Source organism: Eleutherodactylus coqui, chromosome 12 (assembly GCF_035609145.1).
Source record: "Eleutherodactylus coqui strain aEleCoq1 chromosome 12, aEleCoq1.hap1, whole genome shotgun sequence".
Taxonomy (NCBI): Eukaryota; Metazoa; Chordata; class Amphibia; order Anura; family Eleutherodactylidae; genus Eleutherodactylus; species Eleutherodactylus coqui.
This window is the reverse complement of record NC_089848.1, coordinates 60,746,722-60,768,821: the sequence shown is the minus strand read 5'-3', so window position 1 is coordinate 60,768,821 and position 22,100 is coordinate 60,746,722. Positions and strand designations below refer to the sequence as shown.

The following is a 22,100-nucleotide window of genomic DNA, read 5'->3' as shown; positions in this document are numbered from 1 at the left end:
ACAGAGGTTACATAATAAGGGAAGCACTAAGAAAACAATAGGCTCCAAGGAGAGATACTCCTGGCTCAGTCACTGATGTAGGATTTAACTTTGGGTACTTCTATACGGACAGTCGCCCAAGTAATTGCTCAAAAGAGTGATAATGGGAGACTGTGGTCCTGTGTAAACATGGAAACCGACAGGGCAAGTGAGCGAAGATTGCTCGCTTGTCAGAGTGACCGGTTTTCAGCTCACCTAAAACCAAGCAACCATCGGTCCATGTAAAAAGGCAGTCATTCATCTACAGACAACTACCTGCTTACTCTGAATGGAGGTGGGAGGCTGGAAGAGACCGCAGGTGTACTCCGCCCCCCTTCAGTGAAGAGCACAGGAGTGATAGGCGCCTGACCGCTGTGCCAATGGTTAAGTGACAACAGTTGTCCCATGTAAGAGTTCCTTTAGGATGGGATCCTTATTTGGGGATTAACCCTTTCCAATCCAATTTGTATCCTGGTTTTCCTAGGGGGGCTTACTCCTTTTTCTGCTGTTATACAATGGCGCTATATGCTGGCTAAAGCCAGTACTGCATGAGGTGACACGTTGGATAGGCTCTGACAGCAGAGAGGCTGGCAACATACAGAAAGAGAACCCCGACGGACGTCTTCCAACATCGGAGGTGTACAGCCTTAAATCATAATGTCTTCAGACGTCAGACAGTGGATTGGAAAGGGTTAAACCATAGTGGATAAAACACACTCCTATCAATTGTGTTTGAGATGCGACTACCTCTTTCCAGTGCCCAGTACTTGTACTAGGATATCTTTTCTACCTTGATTACGTTCCATATTATATTGACTTTGTTGGGAGATCTAGGGTATACAGCTACTACCCATTGTAGAAGACAATACCAAATGAGTACCTGCATTTTCAGTGCGACGGGTTCCCTTTAAAAATCCAAGACCCCCGCTACCGAACACAGGATCTGACATTCTTTTTGCGCCTTTTTCTCTTTGATATTAAGAATGCTTGACATTTTAAAATTAGGATCTCTATTTTGGGCCGGGTGCCCAATTACCATGTGAAGGAGTTGTGCCCGAGAGGCTCGGGTGCAGCTCACAACAGACATATACACAGAATTAGGACACGCGCTAAGCTTTTTTTTGCGCAGACCATTGGTCCACATAAAAGAACAATTGGCATAGCTCCACGCAGAGGCATAACTTGAAGCTCCTGGGCCCCAATGCAAAACCTGTAACAGGGCCCCAACTATAATGCTTTATTCATAGTACTGGGCTCCCTATATGGAGAAGAGAGTCCTATAGGCCCCCTAAGGCTCATGGGCCCGGGTGCAACCGCAACCCCCTGCATCCTCTATAGTTACGCCCCTGGCTCCACGGGCTATAACGGAGCAGTGTGCTGCTGTGAATTAACACGCCTGTCTATACTTCTGCGTATGCTTATGAGATACAGCGTCACACTGCTCTATTACAAGCAGGAGGCAGGGGAGAGCAGTGTGATGCTGCATCACATAGGAATAGGGCGAGACTATGTAAAACCAACAGGCATCAGTCGACTGGTTACATCACCGATCAACACTCGGTATGGTAAATCTGTCCACGTAAAAGGTCCCTCTAGGACTAGCAGGGTTATGTCACTGATCTATTACTTACTGCCATTAGGCAAGTCCCAAATCAGGCAACTGCAATGCGAGGAGATGCCATTCCGTTGGTCTCGGCAAAGCCAGAGGTAAGATGGCAAATATAGGCAACATTAGGGAAGAAGGAATCAAGATGGCAGACAATCCATAAATGTCACACCAACTAAAACAGGTACCGGTATATAGAAAGCGTAAGCTCAGATACATCAATCTTTATAAATTAACCAGAGCTGCACTATAAAGGCTTCTTTAAATATGTGAATGGAAACATGTGGCTACATCTACTGATTATGTGTGAGATCACGGCCAAGAAGTGACATGTCACTTCTTCATTTATTCTTTACAGCAGTCTTTCTGTGTGAACATTTAACATGATATTGAACACGTTACTGTGTGCTATCTGTGGTGTTACATAGGATGCAGGTCACATCTACTACATCATCTGTCCTCAGTGTTATCACTGTGTTCTCTGTGCTGTTACAGAGGACTGCAGGTGTCATTATCTGTCCTCAGCGTTATCACTGTGTTCTCTGTGCTGTTATATAGGACTGCAGGTGACATCTGCTTTACTACAGTACATCATCTGTCCTCAGTGTTATCACTGTGTTATCTGCACTGTTACATAGAACTGTAAGTGACATCATTATCTGTCCTCAGCGTTATCACTGTGTGTTATCTGTGGTGTTACTTAGGACTGCAGGTGACATCATTGCGTTATCTGGGTAAACATGACCACTTAAATTACACTGCAGTACTGTTTTACTGGCGCCCACAGGGATGCTGGAGAAGGGGAAGGAGACTGAGCAGGAGATCACGTGGGCCCGCGGCTGCCAATGAAACTAGAGGCAAAATTCTGGCTTGAAAAAAAAAAAAACAAAAAACAGTGAAACTGGCTAAACTAGAAAACAACAAAACTAGAGGTTTGACTGTAGATATTCTTTAACACCGGCCACAGAGGAGGTTGAACACTACCCCGTATCCCCGAAAATAAGACAGTGTCTTATATTAATTTTTGCTCCAAAAGATTTTACTTTCTTACATGTATAGCTACCTGGACACTATTTAAATTAACTTTTCATTAACTGTAATTAGGGCTGATATTTCAAGCATCCTCAAAAATTCTGAAAAATCATGCTAGGGGTTATTTTAGGGGTAGGTCTTATTTTCAGGGAAACTTGTATTTATGACATTCAGGACATCCTATTTCTAAGTGGGGCCACATACAGGCTCTTATTTCAAATGCCTAGCATCATTTTAGGGAAGTAGCCATCGTCTGGTTTGGTGGAGGATCAGCGTTTACCATTGTTTTCATTGGAAAAATTCACATCGCATTGTACTTGCGCGCACCTCACTCGCTGCACAATGTTTTTTCTGGCCCCATGGAAAATAGGCGAGACGTTCCAAGGGAATGCCCAAAGATAAAGAATGCCTCCACAAGATTGTCGCACCTCCCTGTCGCTAGATTTATCGCCAATAGAACATGTATGGGACCATCTGGGACACCAATTTGGACAACCTATGAGTTTGCAGATTCTAGAGGCTCAGTTACAACAAATGTGGAGCCATATACCATCTTGTATCCAAGTTAGAGGCGGTACAACAGGGTACTAGAGCCTCCATGCCCGTCTGTATTACATCTTGTATCCAAGCTAGAGGCGGTACAACAGGGTACTAGAGCATACTCAACTCCCCTGATGCCCGGCTGCTCCGGTTCTGATGGTGCCCAAACCCTCACTGCTCTTTCTGCAGCAGCAGCGACATCCGAGCAATGGAACATGTGACCGCTGCAGCCAGTTACTGGTTGATCCAAGTAAGGTGATTGGCTGCAGCAGTCACATGCCCCATCGCCAGGACATCACCCCTCAGCAGGAAGTATAGTATGGTTGTAGCTTCGGCACCATAGGAATGGGTGCAGCGGGTAGATCAGATGAGAACAGTACGTTTTCCATCAGTTTTTTTTTTTACAACATAGTGAGTAGAATTCAATTCCATTTTTTTCGGCAGGCAACCTCCTTAATGTAAAACTGCATGAAGGCGTCATCTAAGAAACGACAGCACTGTGTAGAGCGCTCTACGTTGGAAAGCGTTCCTAAAAATGGTTACGTACAGATTATTAAGAAATAAAACTATACAAACACTTACCCCCCGACACGGGTGCATCCATGAACACCGCTCCCATTTTTTCAACTGCTTTCGCTAATTCTTTGGATACTGCGGGGTCAATGGTGCTTGAGTCAATCAGTAAGGAGCCCTTTTTAACTTTCCTACAGAAAAGTAAAAAGTTTGTTAAAAAAGGAGATTGGCATAACTTACTGTAAATCCAAGCTCACTCTAACCAGCATTTCATATGCCTCACAAAACAGTGGGGCTGCACAACAACACAAGTGCTCGAACGTTTCCATCCTGTGTTTAAAGGGTTTGTCTGGGACTTTTATGATCGATGACCTATCCTCAGGATAGGTCATCGGCGGGAATCCTCTGCTTGGGATCCCCACCTATCAGCGGTTCACCGGGAGAGCTGTCAATGCTGACAGCCCTGTAAGTAGATAGCGCTGTATGTATTGCAGTGGCAAGAGTTAGTACTGCAGATAAAGCTCCTATTGACTTCTATGGGAGATGTGCCTGCAGCACCACCTTGGGCTGCTGCAATATTGACAACGCTACCTGCACCGATGACACCCCAGCAATCAGTTTATGGGTAGGTAACTAATACTTTGAATATATATTTGGATATTACAAGACAGCTAGCACTGACACCTAACAAGCAGCTTATATTTGCATTGCTGGTATATACAGAATTTGAGTGGTTTAGATGTTGTGAAACGGCACATAAATTACATTGAAGGACATTAGTCAAATCGGCTATGGAAGACATACTTCAAAATCCCATTTGCTCCTGTGTAGACATCAATCGCATTCAAGCTTGATGGAAGCATAGTAATAATGCGGTCAGCCTTATCAGCCACATCGGAGGGCGACTCCACAATCTAGCAAGGAGAGAAGAAGAAGAAGGGAATTTATTGCATTGCCCGTTTGTCTGGATTCACATTAAAAGCCATTTGTAACAAAAAAAAAACAAAAAAAAAGACTTAGTAGCCATTACTTTTCATAAATAGACATCACCAGAATACATGTAGCAAAACAGAATGCTTACATGACAAAACCTCTATTTTCCCTCTTTAACCCCTTAAAGGACCAGACACTTTAGTGATTTTACCCATGTGGTGGTTTTAACCCTTTCCAATCCACTGTCTGACGTCTGAAGACATTCTGATTGAAGGCTGTACAGCTCCGATGTCGGAAGACGTCCGGCAAGGTATTCTTGCTGTACATTACTGGCCGCTCTGTTGTTGGGGGCCTCTCCAGCCTGCCACATAATGCAGTACTGGCTCTAGCCAGCAGATGGTGTCATTGTATAATGGCAGAAAGAGAAAGCCCTCTAGGAAACCCTGAATCCAAAATTAGATTGCAAAGGGTTAAATGTCATTTTTTTCCTTCAGCTACCAAAATTATTTGTACTGCGTTTCTTTTTCCCCCGTGACATATAGGGCTATATTTTTAATATCTTTTTCACTGACTTTTTTCAGTTTTTTTTTTAAGTTTTATTGGGGGGGGGGGGGGGGTAAAAAAGTTTTTTTTAAATTAGTCTATTTATGCTAAAATAAAGAAAAGAAACGGGCTCCTCATTTTGTTTCAGACCTTTTGATATAGAATATGTATGGTTTCGGATTACAGGGTGCATACGGCGACAGTTTAGGTTGGCGTTAGCTTTGGGTTATTTTCTTTTTTATGTATATATTTTTATGTTATTCTGTAATTTTGTTTTACTTATTTATGTAATTTTTTTTTTTTACCATCTATGTCCCCCGTGACGTCATATAAGACCTTTGGGGGACACTCACATGTTTTTTTTCTTTGACGCTTTTCCGCTGGGTTTAAAGCCCAGGACCAAGCACTGTAAATTTTCTGTGCTTGGTTTTAAATGGGTTAAAATAATCCAACATTATAATGCTGTTATAGTGATTCATGGGGGTCCCAGAGTATAACAGTACACCCTGAATCCCCCTAGCGAATGGAGCAGCAGTATGAATGGGTCTATAGCTCCATTCATTTCTATGGCACTGAGGGAGATGGTGCGCATCACTCGGCTATGTCTGTAGATGGTAAATGGAACCATGTACACATATGCGCACATCTTCATTCTGTAGGAGGATTTGGGGGTGTGCTGCTCTAGTGATCCCTGGGGGCCCTGTGATCAAACCCCCACGAACAAGACATTCATCACCCATCCCCTGGATGGGTGGCAAAGGCATTTAGCAGGTAAACCACTTTAACAAATACTTTAGAGCAAATTGACAGCGGTTGTCCAGTCCAAGAGGCAGCACGAGATTAGAAGATTAAGAAAAAAGGCCAAAAACATGCATACATAAAAACTACAACATTAACTTGCACAAGTTCATCTATTGGGGAACAAGACACCAACACAACACCACCTTATAGTTGTTAAGAGTTACGCAAACATGCCTTGTCATGGCAAGTGGAATCACACAATTTGATCAAAAAGTTCACCAAGTCTAACAACTAGATCTTAGGGTGATTTCACACTTTCGATGAGGGGATTTTGCTTTCCTTCTCCGTTCGGGGAGCAGGAAGGGGGAATCCCCATTGGTGAACAGCTCCGTCTCAGGATTGAACCGAACCCGTTGACTATAAGGCCTGTTTCACACGGCTACAAAATTAGGTTTCCCATATGAACGCTCACATATAATCATGGTGTCCAATGTAAATATCGAGTCTTCTAGGTTTCTGAAGATATATGAGGCAGTATGTGCCCAATCAGTTACATAGCAACCGGGTGACAACCACAAATCTGTGCAGCCAAGTCTATTCGACTCTAGTCCTGAATCTCTTGCAGATGATCTATGGTTATTGCCAATCGATCCCCCGAGCCTCGCCCTGCAGTACATTGGGAGTGTGCGTCCTGGCTGCGATGTACATCCTGCTGCACAGAGCACCATCGGCGGCAGCTACAACCCACTGAGCAAAACACAGATTTGTGGTGTATAGATCCATAATATGGAGTCAACATCCTGCTCTAGCCCCGAACGGTACCTCCAGTTTATACACTGAGGTTTTCATCTCATAGTGCTCTTCTTCGCTTAATGCCCTGCCGCACAATGCAAAGGATAATAATCCGCCCCACAGGGGGAATTCCATAGGCTACCGCAAATGGTCCATCCATGAATCTCCACCAATGTGCCCGGAGGCTCATGTTTATTATTACATCGAAATATATATAAGTATGACACAATATTATAAGGCAAGACACAATGTAGTAGACTTATTAAAAGGAGTATTCTTATCTTTATAGCATAGCCAACAGATATGTCATCAAGTTCTGATAGATGTAGGACCACCGATCTCCAGAGCTCAGCATGACCCCTCTCATTCCCTTCCCCAACAGGGTTGCACTTGGTGGCTTAGACTTAGGAAACATCTGACTATGCTTTTCTTAAATGCAGTTTCCATAACTTGCATAGAAGTGAACGAGAGCTATGGAAATAGGATAGCTTGCGGGAAGACAGCCTGCTTGTGTGTTTCCGGACTCCTTGCCACCCTACCAGTGGCGTAGAAAAGGGGTATTATCTCGGCCTTTATGGGCTGAGATAGGAATACCCTCTAAAGCCCCGTTTACACACAAAGATGACCGCTCAAAATTCGTTCAAACAATAGGATGATTGACAGTTTGAACGATCATTTTGCATAAGCTGCTAATGGGCACTATTGCCCATTAGTAACTTATTAGCTTCATTTGCATGTAAATGAGCCTGTCTGAGCTGTATGCAGATAACAGTAGGTGGTCTGTTACCTGCATACAGCCCCTTTGTTCTGCAGCGGGACTGCAGCTGAATACAATGTTATCAGCACTCCTGTGGAGACACACAGGGTGCGGTCCCTCCTATCAGCTCTCTGGCTGAACAATGGATTTTAAACTCAACTAAAAATCATCTTTTGGACGAAAAGCAAACAATGGTAGCATTTACATGCAACAATTATTGCTCAAAAGACATTGTTTCAGCCAATTTTGAGCAATAATCGTTTCATGTAAATGAGGCTTAAGAAATGCGGCTTAAGACTTGTTCATGCACAGGCCGCACACCATTGCCTACAAGAATATTGGATTAATTAGTTTAATCTATATTTGCCTACTACTTAGATAATTATCCGACATGTATGTACACCGATAAATGTGGGTTTTTTCAGATTTAAAAAATAAAAAAAATAAAAATCACAGGTATGGTCTAACAGCCTTGCAGCAGTTCTTTTTGTTAAAAACCTGGGCACTCCATCATAAAATAGGTATGCACTTGTAAAAGGAGAGTCCTGGAAAACGTTTTATTGTGGGGAAAAGGATGGCAATGCCTTCACACTTTTATGCCAAGTAAGTAACTGTGTGGAAGTCACGGTCCAAAGTAACAAGAATGCCTAGTACCCTTCAAAAGCTCAGCGGGGAGTTCCTTTCTGCTTCCACTGAAAAGGAACATTGCTGTCTACCACCAAAATGCTCATGAAAGAGAGGGATCTTTACTCGCTAATTAGGTCTGTTGGAATACATCCACGACGTTCCAGACGTACAGGGCAGATGGCCCCAATAAGCAGGTGGAGACCAGCAGTAAAATTTCTAGAACCTATTTTTTGTGATAACTTACGTCATCAACCTACAAAACCTCATTAAAACACGGACAGGTGTCAATTCTAAACTAATGTAACGCCGGAACTTCATATTAAAAAAAAAAAAAGCCTGAATATTTTTAATATACCCATCAGTCCCTGGATTCTATTCTTCCATTTATCCTATATATTAATACAATCAATCTGCTCGTGGGACAAACTGAAGACTTTCCTGATTTTAAACCGGTAGAACAAGCCAAAGGCATAAAACAATCTAGTCTGAACCAAATAGCACAAAAAAGGCAACAGAAACTTAGCTAAAAATAAAAAAAAAAAACTTTAAAAAGTTTTAAGTTATTCTAAAGGTCTTTTTACTGGCGGTTTAAAGAGTCAACAGAGATTAGATTTTTCCATCAGGATGATCCTCGCTGCCACCAATGAGAAAGTTTCAGATACACAGCATGCCTAAATCACAACCTGTTCGCGTCTTAATGACCAATTAATTTTTCTCCCCCCCCAATCATTGCAATCCTGGAGCCATAGCTTTTCTGTAGACCTATCCATATGAGGGCTTGTTTTTTGTGAAACAGGTTGCATTTTCCAGTACGTATTATGCGTTATATTTTGGAGTACATCTAACATGTTGTTGTTGTTAGTGGTTTAGTCGTTCACGACCCTCGGTGACCCTAAAGGCGAGCTCCCTTCATGTTTTTCGGTTTTCCACTGCTTCTTTCAGTTGTGTGGTATCCATGCCAGTATCAGCTCTGACAGTATCAGCCTTCGTGTTCTTCGGCGGCCGGGTCTTCTTTTACCACTGATCTGTCCAAGCATTAAAGATTTTTCTGGCAACTCTGCTTGCATTACGTGAGTCTCATCATCTGCCCTCCAGTGATAAATCGGGTTTTATACGATTCAGGACTTCTCTGTTAGTCACTCTCGCCATCCAGGGCATACGCAGCAGCTTTCACCAGCACTACAGCTCCAACACCTCAATCCTCCTTTTATCCATTTCCCTCGCAGTCCAGCTTTCACATCCATACACAGCTATGGGGAAACAGTGGTTTGAACTATCTTGCGTTTAGTTGCTATACCGATATCCCAACTTTTCCACATTTTGGCCATGTTTAGCCTTGCCCCAATGCTCTCATATGTTTTATCTCTGGCATAGGTTCTCCAGCCTGGCCAATTTTTGAACCAAGGAAGATGAAGTCTTGCACGCATTCTACGACCTCATTGTCGATTTTGATTTAAATTTGGACATTTTCTGCAGTTGGCATAATTTTTAATCTTCCTTAAATTCAGGTAGAGGCCCATTTTTTTTTACTTTGCTTTAATATCAGCTGTATCAGACCGGCTTCTGTTTCTGCAAGCAGAGTTGTGTCATCCGCATAACGGAGATTGTTGATGTTTCTTCCACCTATTTTCACCCCGATTTCTAGTTCGTCTAGGTTCATTTTCCATATGATGACTTCCGCATACAGGTTAAACAAGAAGGGTGAGAGGATGCAGCCCTGTCAGACGCCTTTGCAGATCCCAAAACTATCTGTGTCCCCATATTGTGTTCTCACAGTGACTTCTTGATTGGTATAAACTAACTTTTATTAACCGTGCCCAGCTCTTGTAAGGCCTGCCATAGCTTGTCATGGTCAACACAGTCAAAAGCTTTGATGTAGTCGATGAAGCACATGTAGATATTCTTTTGGTCCATCGCAGATTTGCAGTATGGTCGGGGGTGCCGCGTCCTCGCTGGAATCCTGCCTATGCATCAGGTAGTGCTGCTTCAACTACTGATCTCAGTCTTTCCTGTAAAATTTTGAGAAGGATCTTGCATGCAGAATGAGGGGTATTCGGTAGTGATGAGCGAACGTGTCCGTTACGGACACATCCGCACCCGGACACCGGCTTTGCCGAACACTGCAGTGTTCGCGCGTAAGTGTCCGGGTGCCGCCGGGGGGCGGGGAGATGCGCGGCGGCGCGGGCGGCAGTAGCGGGGAACAGGGGGGAGCCCTCTCTCTCTCCCTCTCCCTCTCCCCCCCACTCCCCGCCGCACCCCCCCGCGCTGCCACGGCGGCCCCCGAACTTTTTCGCCCGAACACTGAAGTGTTCGCAAAGTTCGGTGTTCGGGCGAAAAAGGGGCGGGGCCGAACGTGTTCGCTCATCTCTAGTATTCGGTAGTTGGAGCAATTCTGGGAGTTGCCTTTCTTTGCCAGAGAGATGAAGACAGATCTTTTCCAGTCCATTGGGTGGATGCCCATACTGCCTGGCACAGCACTGTGATGGTTCTCACTGGTACTAGCAGCAATAGCTATGCCGGTATGTTATCTATGACTGGTGCTTTATTTTGGCTAGTTGTTTCATTGCCATAATGACTTCTAACTTCATGATGAAGGGCTCCAATTCCACAGACTCCCCCTCATGCAATGGTCTAGGTATGTGGTTGCAGGCATATAGTTCCTCTGAGTATTCCCTCCACCTATCCTTGGTACTCTGTTGGTCATTCAGTTCCTTCCCGTTTTTGCCTTTTATTGTGCAGTTGCATACCATGAGAGTTTTTAGGGCCATCTTGAGCTATGAGAATAGACCATGGCCAAGGCCTTTTATGGCTTCTGCTTCTAATTGTTTGCAGGGCCTATTACAGTCTATTTTTTTGCTGCTCGCTGAAAATCTGCATTTACCGTAGTTGCCCAACTTCCTCTTTGTTGCCGTCCGCCTTTGCTGCTCTTCTTCTATCGGCTATTCTGAGGGTTTGCTCGGACAACCAATAGTGTCGTTTTTCCTGCTTCTTATAGGTGAGATGCTTACTGGCTGTGTCAATAACCATGGACTTTACTTCAACTTTATTTTTTTTATGCTATCATTTTTTCATCCATACAAATGTTTACTCTCTTATTCTTTTAAGATGAGATAACCAAATTAGCTATTTTCGCTGAGCATTTTGTAAAAATTCTCAGCTTCCACCGTGCAGGTTAAATAACGGCTAACTTTTTACTTAGGTCATTATGAATGCGGCAACAACAAATTTCTGCAGTTTTTTTCCCTTACTAAGGCCGCCTGCAGACGGGCGGGATTCTCCGCAGAATTTCCGCCCGTACACACCTGCATAGGATTGCATTACAACACGCAATCCTATGCAGACGGCCGCGGTTTGCCTGCGCGAAATCACGCGCAGAAGACAAACTGCGGCATGCGCTATTTCTTTTCGGTGCGGGGCTCGCATAAATGTCACTCCCCGGCCGCCGGCTCCGCTCTGCACATGCGCCAGCTGCCCGACACATGAAAGAGCCGGAGCTGCGGGAGTGGGTGAGTTCGTGGTGCTCTCTGTAGGCGCTGGGGTCGGATCCCGCTGCGAGAATTCTCGCCACCGGATCTGACCCGGCCATCTGCAGGCGACCTAAGAGGGATAAAAGGTGGGGTTTTAAGCTTATTTTTTTACTTTGGTCCAACAGGAGACTTGAATTTCATCACGTTTGATCGGTCTTACAATACTTCATCATTATAAGGCTTATAAAGCTCAGCTGGAGACTGAGCCAGATAGGCCACTGTAGCTGGCAGACCCAGAGGCCACCTTCAACTCTCCAGGTGCCATAGTGATCTGTCAGGACCCCACAATCACATCATGGAAATCCAATGGCCGACGTAAGGAGCCCCCTCCATCAGTCCTATACATGCTGCAGTCAAACTGACCGTGGCAAGTAAAGGGTTATACAGCAGGGATTGTGATGCAGCGGCATAAAAAAAAAAGGCATATGGGTGGTCGTTAGGGGGTTAATCTGTTGTGGATTTTCCGCAGAACAGCAACATAATTGACTCATGGTATCATAGTATGTAGGGCCGAAAAAGACATACGTCCATGTAGTTCAATCTGTTACCCCCAATGTTGATCCAGGGGAAGGCAAAAGAGAAACAATCAATGAGATAGAAATCAATTTTCCCCTTTTAAACGGGGAAAAAAAAATTCCTTCCCGACTCCAATCTAGCAATCAGAATATTCCCCGGATCACCAACACTTCTGAAGTTATTAAGCATAGCATATAATATTGTATCACTCAAGAAAGGCATCCAAGCCCCTCTTACCCCGTTTCCCTGAAAATAAGACCTACCCCAAAAATGAACCCTAGCATGATTTTTCTGGATTTTTGAGGATGCGTAATGCTTTTTCGGGATTTTTGAGGATTCTTGAACTATTAGCCCTACTCCAAAATTAAGCCCTAGTTAGTTAAAAAAATAAATAAAATTTATATAGTGTCCAGGCAGCTATACATGTAAAAAGTGAAATCTTTTGGAGCAAAAATTAACATAAGACACTGTCTTATTTTGGGGGAAACAGGGTATTGAGTTTACAATCACCACATTCTCAGGCAGAGAGTTCAATAGTCTCACTGCTCTTACAATAAAGAGCCCCCCTATATGTCGGTGTACAAATCTTCTTTCCTCTAGACCAGTGGTTCCCAAATTTTTTCAGCCATGGAGCCCTTTTTAAAGCAAAGGTGGCTAGGGCTGTGGCTTATCACAGCATACTATTTTTACCTCCATCTTTATAAAAAGGACTGGGACGCTTAAAAAAGTACATGGAGTAACGCTGGAGCTCTGGATGGGCTATCGATATACATTATATTTAAAATTAACATTCTGAGGAATTCAATTCCACACCTCATGTCAGCGTCCACACGGGTTTTGTGCAGATTGTTTCCCCACCCTGTGGATGATTTTCAAAATCTCATCCACTTTGCTGCTACAGCTACCATAAATTTTACAACAAATCCGCCCTGTGTAGTAATAGTGGCCCCGGTAGCAACACTGACCCCCTATATTGGTGGCCCCGGTAGCAACACTGACCCCCTATATTGGTGGCCCCGGTAGCAACACTGACCCCCTATATTGGTGGCCCCGGTAGCAACACTGACCCCCTATATTGGTGGCCCCGGTAGCAACACTGACCCCCTATATTGGTGGCCCCGGTAGCAACACTGACCCCCTATATTGGTGGCCCCGGTAGCAACACTGACCCCCTATATTGGTGGCCCCGGTAGCAACACTGACCCCCTATATTGGTGGCCCCGGTAGCAACACTGACCCCCTATATTGGTGGCCCCGGTAGCAACACTGACCCCCTATATTGGTGACCCCGGAAGTAATACTGATCCCCTATATTGGTGGCTCCGGTAGTAACAGTCTATCTGTATATATTGCTATTTTACTGTACAATCCTTCTACCAGGTCATTAATAAATACATTAAAAAGAATAGGGCCCAGTACTGCCCCCTGTGGTACCCCACTAATAACAGTGACCCAATCAGCATGTGTACCGTTTATAACTATCCTCTGCTTTCTGTCACTGAAAAAATAAACTAATCCTTGTCATTAATCGGGCTCATTCACACCCACGCTTGAGTTTTCCGCTTAGCTATGCTGTGAAGAACACTTTCATTTAAGTATTCAGTGACTTCAAATGGGAGTGAAGAGTTTCCATTTAGGACATTTTATCTTTGTTCCCTTTGATCTTTGGTTGTTTATTTATGGAGAAAAGAAAAGCGTAGACTACTGCGCTATTTCAGTGAAAAATTGGAACTCAAATGGGAAAAAGGAGACTTTCTACATTAGTTAATGGGCGACATGACTAAAAAACAGTTTTAGAAAAAAAAAAAAAATTTGCTTTTGCATCTTTACATTCCAAAGGCTATAACATTTTATTTTTCCCCATCGATGGAAGCCTAAGGCTGCCACGGGCGTAACGAAATCCCGCGGAAGATCTCCGCTGTGGGAGCCGCCGCCCGGGAGCAGGAGATAGCCGACGGTTCTCTGCAATAAGCCTATCTGACAGATAGGCTCACCATGGAGAATCGCAGCAAATCGCAGCATCACTCACACAGGCGTTTGCAGAAACACAGGCGTTTTTTTCAATGCTGCGTTAACTGCAGATTCAGCTCGGTTTCAGAAGCGTATGCATGCCAAGGAAGCAAAAAAATTTAAAAAAAATAGAAAAAACCAAAAACAGCACAATACTCACTTATCAGTTGCCGTCCGGGTCTCAGCCGCTGCACTGACAGATGATCTATTGCTGTAAGCAAGGTTTGAGAACCCCGCCTCCAGCAATAGATTGCCGTGATTGGTTCTCAGCGCTGGCTCGATGCCCAATCACAGCCATTCATTGACTGTCTCAGCCAATCAGAGCTTGCTGACTCTGATTGGCTGAGACAGTCAATGTATGGCTGTGATTGGGCATCGAGCCAGCACAAAGAACCAACCACAGAAATAAATATGTCAGTGTAGGGAAAGCCCAGAGCAGTGCCAGAGATCAGCGGCTGGGACCCGGACGGCAGCTGCTAGAACTGATCTTCAGGGTAGGGCTTATATTGCAAGTCCCCCCCTTGAAAATCGGTGTGTGGTTAACGCTGCCAAAAACGCAGCAGCACTTTTTGTTGCGTTTTCAGCAGTGCTGAAACCACTGTCTATTCAATTCAGTGGGTGACACAGAGCTAAATACGGCCAAAAACAGAACATGCATCGCTGTCCAAAGAGCTGCGTTGAAGACGCTACGTTTTCAGCCTTGTGTGAGCAGCCCCGTTGAAATGAATGGGTGAGTTGTACAGCGTTTAGCGAAGCACAGGAAACGCAGCGCTAAACGCCGACGTGACCCAGACATCATCGTTAGGCTTCCCAGTGTTCTAGCAATTCATCGCCCCCCTCCGACTGACGACAGTAGGGCGCTTCAGTCATCCCAGCAATAATCATTCCTGTGCTTTCACAAAGGAGCGAGGATCGCACAGGGAATGGAAGCCTAGCGGGCCGGAGATTGCTCTGGTCACAGTAAAGAGGCCATTGTTCATAGATGAATGACGGCCTGTCTACACAAGCCAATCATAGTTTGGTTTTTATATGCCTACAAAAACTGAATGATGAACAAAATTATCATTCGTCGTTCGGTCACTGCCAGCATTTACAGCAAACGGTTAACATTCAGATTCCCATGATTCAGCGAGAATCTAAAACTATCATTCAGTGTAAAACAGCCTTTGGATGCCATAGTGGCATCGACCGTGGCATCTAAGAAATTAAAACATCCAAGATCAAAGCTAACTCTGGTCATTAACGCTGGGGCCGGGTTGTCGTAAGACAGCTGATCCACCACTACTCCTTTGTGGACTTCTGATGCTGCTCCTATGGCGCTTGCATCAGAAGAAAGACAGTTAGTGACAGCCCATATGCCTTTTAATGGCGGTCACTAACGGGTTAATTCATATAGGAAGTATATTACATAACTTATTACAAAAAGAACACTTGTTTTAATATGAGAATCCGTTTACCCCATCATGTTTCTCAAGTTGCTAATACATATATTCTGCTTTTCTAAGGTGCAAGTCAAGAGCAAAGTCATTGAAGAAGTTGGTAGACTCTCCCCCGACAACGTTCTAGGAAAAGATAAGACAAGATGCCGACAGTACTGGTGCATCTTGTCTCCACTGGAACTATGGGTGGAAACATAGGTATATCCTGGGGGAGTGCTGTGGAATGCCCACAGCTGCCGATTGGGTACCTTTACGCTGGCAGAAGACAGCAGCTCTCACAACCGGCAGGGGACAGGGAAACTGACAGAGTCTCCGATAGACAGCGGCTCTGGCTTCAGACGGCAGGAAAAAGTGCTGTGGAGATAGGAAGACCGCCAGGGAGAGCGACAGCTGTGCAGGATTCTGTGCAGGCCCCTCCATCCATCCTGCCATGTCACAGCAGGGAAGACTTCTACGACAGAGCAGGAAGGGAGAGTGGCAGGCAAAATGACAGGAGCCGGGAGAGGAAATGATGTGAGTACGTCGGGGAGAGTGACAGGAAGCCGGAGGGAACATGATGCTACACTGGCAGGTAAAGTGACAGCAAGGTCGGGAGTGGAGATGGAAGGACAGCGGGGAGAGAGTCACAGCGGGCCCAGCAGCAGATAGCGCTGCCCGGCACAGGAACACAGACAGAGCAGTTGGAGCGGAGAAGGGAGACCAGCGCGGAGCTTACATGCCAGTAGGTCAGATACAGGTGTGACTTTGCGTCTGGGGAGGAATGTGTGTATCAGCCAATCGGTAGTTGTGGACCTCCCCAATTACTCCCCCTGGACAACCCATATCTCCACCCTTTCTTCTGGTGGAGACAAGATGCACCAGTACCGATGCTGACTAACTGTGTAGAACAAGCTGATCACATATGGACCTTGTACATACACACTACCCACATAAAAAAATTAGATGAAGGAATGTACCTGTGCGCCAGTATCCTGGAATTCTTTGCAGGCTTCTGGGAAGACATCATATGCAATAACTGGATAGCCATGCTTCACAAGATTTTTTGCCATTGGATTACCCATGTTTCCAAGTCCAACGAATCCGACAGTAGTTTTTGATGCCATGGACCGAAACACTGACAGAAGAAAGTAAGGAAGTTACTTTGTAAAACCACTGATTTCAGTCAGTAGAACAAAATTAAATGATAAGAGACTCACACCCAATAATAGCTACGGTAACAAAGCCGTCATTAGAGGATTTACACCTCCAGACCTACTTGTGCACTTATACTGGACTTTTTATCAGCGAGGTCAATATGTTGAGAATCCCAACAACCATTACAATGAAAAGTCGCCATCTTAAAGATTTCCTCTGTGTTAATAGTCTCCACTGACGTAATAGCTTTAAACGTGTCTCTATGACATGAGAAAATGTATCATAACTGGGAAACACAAAAATTGCACAAAATTGTGACTACGTAGGCATTGGGTGCATTCAATTTTTACTACAACCTTCTATGCTTTGAGCCCCAAACCAACATTAGTAGCAAAATAAATGCAAGTGGTCAAAATTAAGGACCTCTGCAGCTTTCTAGGAGTCTTTTGAAATAATCAATGACTAGAACTTGTAATATTATAGTCACTAATGGTGTCCAGGCCCCTCTTGTACTCTTTTAGCGAGTTCCGATCACCACATCCTGAGTTTCTTAGTCCACTGCTCTTACAGTAAAGAACCCCTTCTATGTTGGTACTGAGAAAAGAACGTGTAAAGACTTTTGCTACTTATCCAGTCTCACTCTCCAGCATTTGATACCATGATGTACATCTTAAGGCCTCATGTCCACGGGGAAAATCAGGCCCGCTACGGATTCTACATGTAGAATCCGGAGCGGGTCCCTCCTGCCCCACGGACATGAGCGCTAAAATAGGAATTTAAAAGAATTAACTCACCCGCAGCGGACCGGGAAGGTCTTCTCTTTCTCACGGCTGGATCTTCTTTTTCGGCCGGCGGATGAACTCGTCACGCCGGCGGCACGTCGCGTGAGGAAGAGAAGACCTTCCCGGTCCGCTGCGGGTGAGTTAATTCTTTTAAATTCCTATTTTAGGTCTCCCGCCAATCCGGACGGCTTCCATAGACTTCAATAGAAGCCCGTGGGAGCCGTCCCCGCGGGAGACCCGCACGAAAATGGAGCATGGTCCAGATTTTTTCATGCTCCATTTTTTTTAAATCACTTTTATTGACCATCCGCGGGTATTTATCTACCCGCGGGTGGTCAATGCATCTCTATGGGGTGCGGATCCACGTGCGGGAGAAGAGTTAAAATCCGCTGCGGATTTTAATTCTTCTTTTGCCCGTGGACATGAGGCCTAAAGGGGTTGTACCAAAATTACAAGTGCTGCCCTTTCTACAGGGTACGGGATAACTTACTGATCAGTGGGGGGTTCTTATCACCGAGATCCCTGCCGATTTCAAGAACAGGAGTCCAGTTTCCCCCCCTACCTATCACCGCAGTGGTGGCTTCTTCTCCCCCAATGACGTCAGAAGGAATCAAGCACTGGCCAAGCATGCATGGTTGGCATTCCATTCATTTCAATGGGGATGATGGAAACACCTGAGTGCTTGCTGCTCAGGTATCTCGGCAGTCCCACTGGAATCAAATGGAGTGCAGCATGCTTCTGCAATCAGCGCTCCATTCAGTCAATTCCTCACTGCATGGGGTGCGCAGTGACCCCACAGGGAGGAGGAGGGGGGACATGGGAACGACAGTGGATGCGGAAAAAAGTATAATCTTGGTACAACCCCTCTAAGGCGATTTAACTTAGGCAGACATTCTATCCATTAAATTCACAATTCAACAATGTAGCATGTAGACCCATGCACATTACTGTAAGGAAGCAACCAGTCGTATCCAACGCCAATTGAAATCAATGGGAGAAGATCGCACAGCCTTGGAATCCCCCATAGCCAAGAGAGAGAGAGAGGGGTGTGGAGCTACAGGGGATCTCTTACATATCTCCCCATATTTGGAGAGATAGGGGGCACAGCTAAAAGATCCCGCTAGCCCCACCCCCTCTCTTGGCCAGAGATTGAATCATTATGAGAATCCCTCTAGCCCTGCTCCCGCTCTAGGGTGAAACTCTGGGAAAGCCCTTTAGCTGTGCCCCTATCTCTCCAAATATGGGAAGATATGTAAGAGGTCCCCTGTAGCTCCGCCCCCCTCTCTGTCCTCACTATGGGGAATTCCAAGGCTGTGCGAACTTCTCCCATTGATTTCAATGGGGCTCTAGCCCCATTGAAAACAATGGGCGATATCGCAGCTTTTTTGGATCGCAGCGAGGCTTGAGTGAACACATCGCAAATTGCTTAAAAACCTATCGCCAGTGGGTAAGGGCCCTAACAGTACCAGCAAGGATGTTAACATCTAGAGGTTATCGAAATCTTATGCCTAAATTGCCTTGCAGTGGAGATTTCAAGATCCACAGGTCGATTCTTTCTGTGGAATCCACTTATTAAATTATATTGCGAATTTTCACTGAATAGGTTGAAATCTGCAGCAAAATCTGCTACAAAGTCTGCATGTAAAGGGGCCTCCATACTTGCAATCGTGACATTTGCGTTATATAAATGCAGCGATATCGCGATCGCAAGCTTGAAGGTACCCAAATAGAAGCTATAGGAAATTCCAGTTCAAGATGTCTCTCCAGCCTAATAACAGATTATAGGCCGTCCATATCATGGCAAGCTATTGAGGACTATGAACGGACTTGTATAGTTTGCTAATAGAAGGAGTAACTTCTCTGATGTTGGGTTTTGGAACATTATGGGCTTGAAGTAAAAGAAACCCAATGGTGAAAACATAAAACAAATGAGGAAAATAGCAGAATACTGCACATGTAGTATTGCCAAGTAGCGAGCACATGCTGTATAGCAAAACCCTTGTAAACGACAGCATATTTGAAGAGGAAACACGAAAATCAAGTCTATTGCCCAGGACCCCAGCCGATCAGCTCTTCTCTAAACCAATGCGCCTGTGTACTGAGCGGATTCCTGCAGGAAGCAGACAGCTCTGTTCTCACTGCAGTGGTCAGGCTTGGTATTACACGCAAAGTTCCAATTCATTTCAGTGGAATTTTAGTTCGCAATACCAAGCCTGACCACTACAGTGAGAACGGAGCTGCCTGCTTCTTGCAGGAATCAGTTCGATCGGCCCAGAGAACAACTGATCGTTGGTGGTCCCTGGTGACAGTACCCCACCAATCTACTAATGAGAACCAATCCCGAGTAGGTACTGGTGTCATATGTCTCCACTGGAACTATGGGTGCAGATATGGGTTGGTCAGGCTCCGTTACAGGGAACGCGCAGGTGATGGCCACAGCTGCAGATAGGCTTCCGAACACACACCTCCCCAGACACAAATGTACTGGCCATTCCCCTGACAGCTGATAAATGTCCCAGCCAGCCTCATATCTCCGCTCCCGTTCCTCACTGTCCTCCCTCTCATGCAGCGACACTCGCATCTCCACTGCCGCCCCCCACTGCCACTACCGCTCTAACCACGGCCCCACTGACACTGTCCTTGTTGGGCTTCCTGTGATGCAGCCGCACTCGCATTTCTGCTCCCGTCTCCCGCTGTCACTGTCGCCCCCAATGGCGTTCTTACCCTGTGCTCCCGTTCCCAGCTGCCACTGCACTCCTAGGGGCAGCGTCCTGCTGGGCAACCGTCTTCAGGACGGCTGCTGCAAGTTTTCTTTTCCAGGATGACCACAGAAGGGTAAAGCAGAGCCAGTTCTCTTCCCATCCCTGGTCATCCATGCAGCATTTGGAAGCTCCTGTAGGGCCCCCTGCACACTGCAGAGCTGGATTCCACATGCAGCATCAGGCCCTGCCAGAAGCGGCGCCCGCACGTACCTGGTCTGTCGCCGGGTAATCTGTATTGTGGATAGACCTAGCGGCTCACCGTTGGGCATGCGCGGTATCGATTTTTTTTTTCCTAGGGACGACGCAGAATCCACAATCTGCCCACAATATTACTTGCAGACCGGCCGTGGTTTGGACGGCTTCCATTGACTTCAATGTGGAAACCATTTGCAGGAGATCGCGGGTGTAACGGTTTACCCATGCGGATCATCCACGCAGAAAAAAAGAATCCAAAGCCCCGCCTTCCAGCCTTTTCTTCTCCCTGATTGATCTTAACCCTTGAAATCTGCAGTGCATCCGTAAATACTTGTATTTGCGGATGCACTGCGGATCGTCCGCACCCACTGACTTCCATCGAGCCCCTCCGCGCGGAATATATATATATATATATAGTTTTTTTTTTTTGTTTTTTTTTGACGGACAAAAAAGTGTAACCGGCTTTGCTTTTCAGTCACACGGAAACGCGTATCTTGTAGATAAACATGAGCGTTGTCCGACTGGGTTTAACCCATCATGGCCTACGGGTCTGTAAAACACTACATTTCCGTCCGTTTTTTTGAAACACAACATGTGCATGTCACGGATGACCACATGACGGTGCGGACAGCCCATATGGATCCGTGAAATACAAGAATGGCGCACGGACAGAATACACATTGGTGTGCGCGAGCCCTAAGGCGTTTGTAGGGAAAGGCAAACTAAAAGGATGGGGTTTGTAGGAGACATAGAAACAAGGTGGCGGGTGAAGTGGTGGGACGTAATCTTCATGCCGGTGACCAGGGGACATGAAAGTGATGACACTATGGACATTACTAGACATTATGGATGAAGTGACCTCAGATGACCCTGCAGGGTAGGATGGGATGAAGAAGTGTGAGGGCAGCACAAGGCTCCTCGGCTACTACTCCTGGCAGGACGGTGCACATGCTTATGGTGCTGTGTTATCTAATACAAAGTCCTGCCCGGCTCAGGCTTACCCACTGGCCGGAGTGCATGCCTGCTGAGAGAGCCGTGCAGGGCACTGCCAGCCCTCCTCATCAGCGCTGCCATGCTTCCTCCCAGCTGACCTCCACTTCTAGGATCCGGGATTAGACGACGCGTGACGTCAGAGAACAGCACGACTGACGACTCTTCCAGCCAATCATAGGCTAAGAGCAATACTCGCGTCCAATTAGGGATCTGCGGGCTGCCACACCCCCCGGCTGCAGTGTTATGGGCTCCGCCCCGCAGCGTGATTGGCTGTGGCGGGAGGGCAGGTGGTGGGCTGTGCGAGGGGAGCGGGCTGCTCTATGTGCAGGCCTGGAGGAGGCGGACGGGGCGTGATCCCCTCTGCCCCCGGGGCAGTGATTACCGACTGCAGCCTCAGCAGCAGCTCTGACGTTACCGGTGCATTACTGAGCAAATCCTGACAACATGAGCTGTTGGGCGCCCTGAGGGCTGCAGCTGGGGGCGCTGGACTAGAGGGAAGCTCCAGCTGGGGGGCGCTGGACTAGAGGGAAGCTCCAGCTGGGGGGCGCTGGACTAGAGGGAAGCTTCAGCTGGGGGGCGCTGGACTAGGAGGGAGTTAGAGCTGGGGGGTGCTGGACTGGAGGGAAGCTTCAGCTGGGGG

General features: G+C 46.0%; 1 protein-coding gene across 1 annotated transcript in view; it reads right to left on the bottom strand.

The window, feature by feature from the left end:
- Positions 1 to 21,596, bottom strand: part of HIBADH (3-hydroxyisobutyrate dehydrogenase) — a 110,261-nt gene extending 88,665 nt beyond the window's left edge. Inside the window, exons 1-4 of the mRNA XM_066584752.1 lie at positions 21,469 to 21,596; positions 16,551 to 16,708; positions 4,514 to 4,623; positions 3,779 to 3,900 (exon numbers count right to left, since the gene is read on the bottom strand). Coding sequence (XP_066440849.1) covers positions 3,779 to 3,900; positions 4,514 to 4,623; positions 16,551 to 16,708; positions 21,469 to 21,541 — 463 coding nt within the window. The 5' untranslated portion in view covers positions 21,542 to 21,596. The remainder of the gene's footprint in view (positions 1 to 3,778; positions 3,901 to 4,513; positions 4,624 to 16,550; positions 16,709 to 21,468) is intronic.
- Between the last annotated feature and the right edge of the window lie 504 nt (positions 21,597 to 22,100).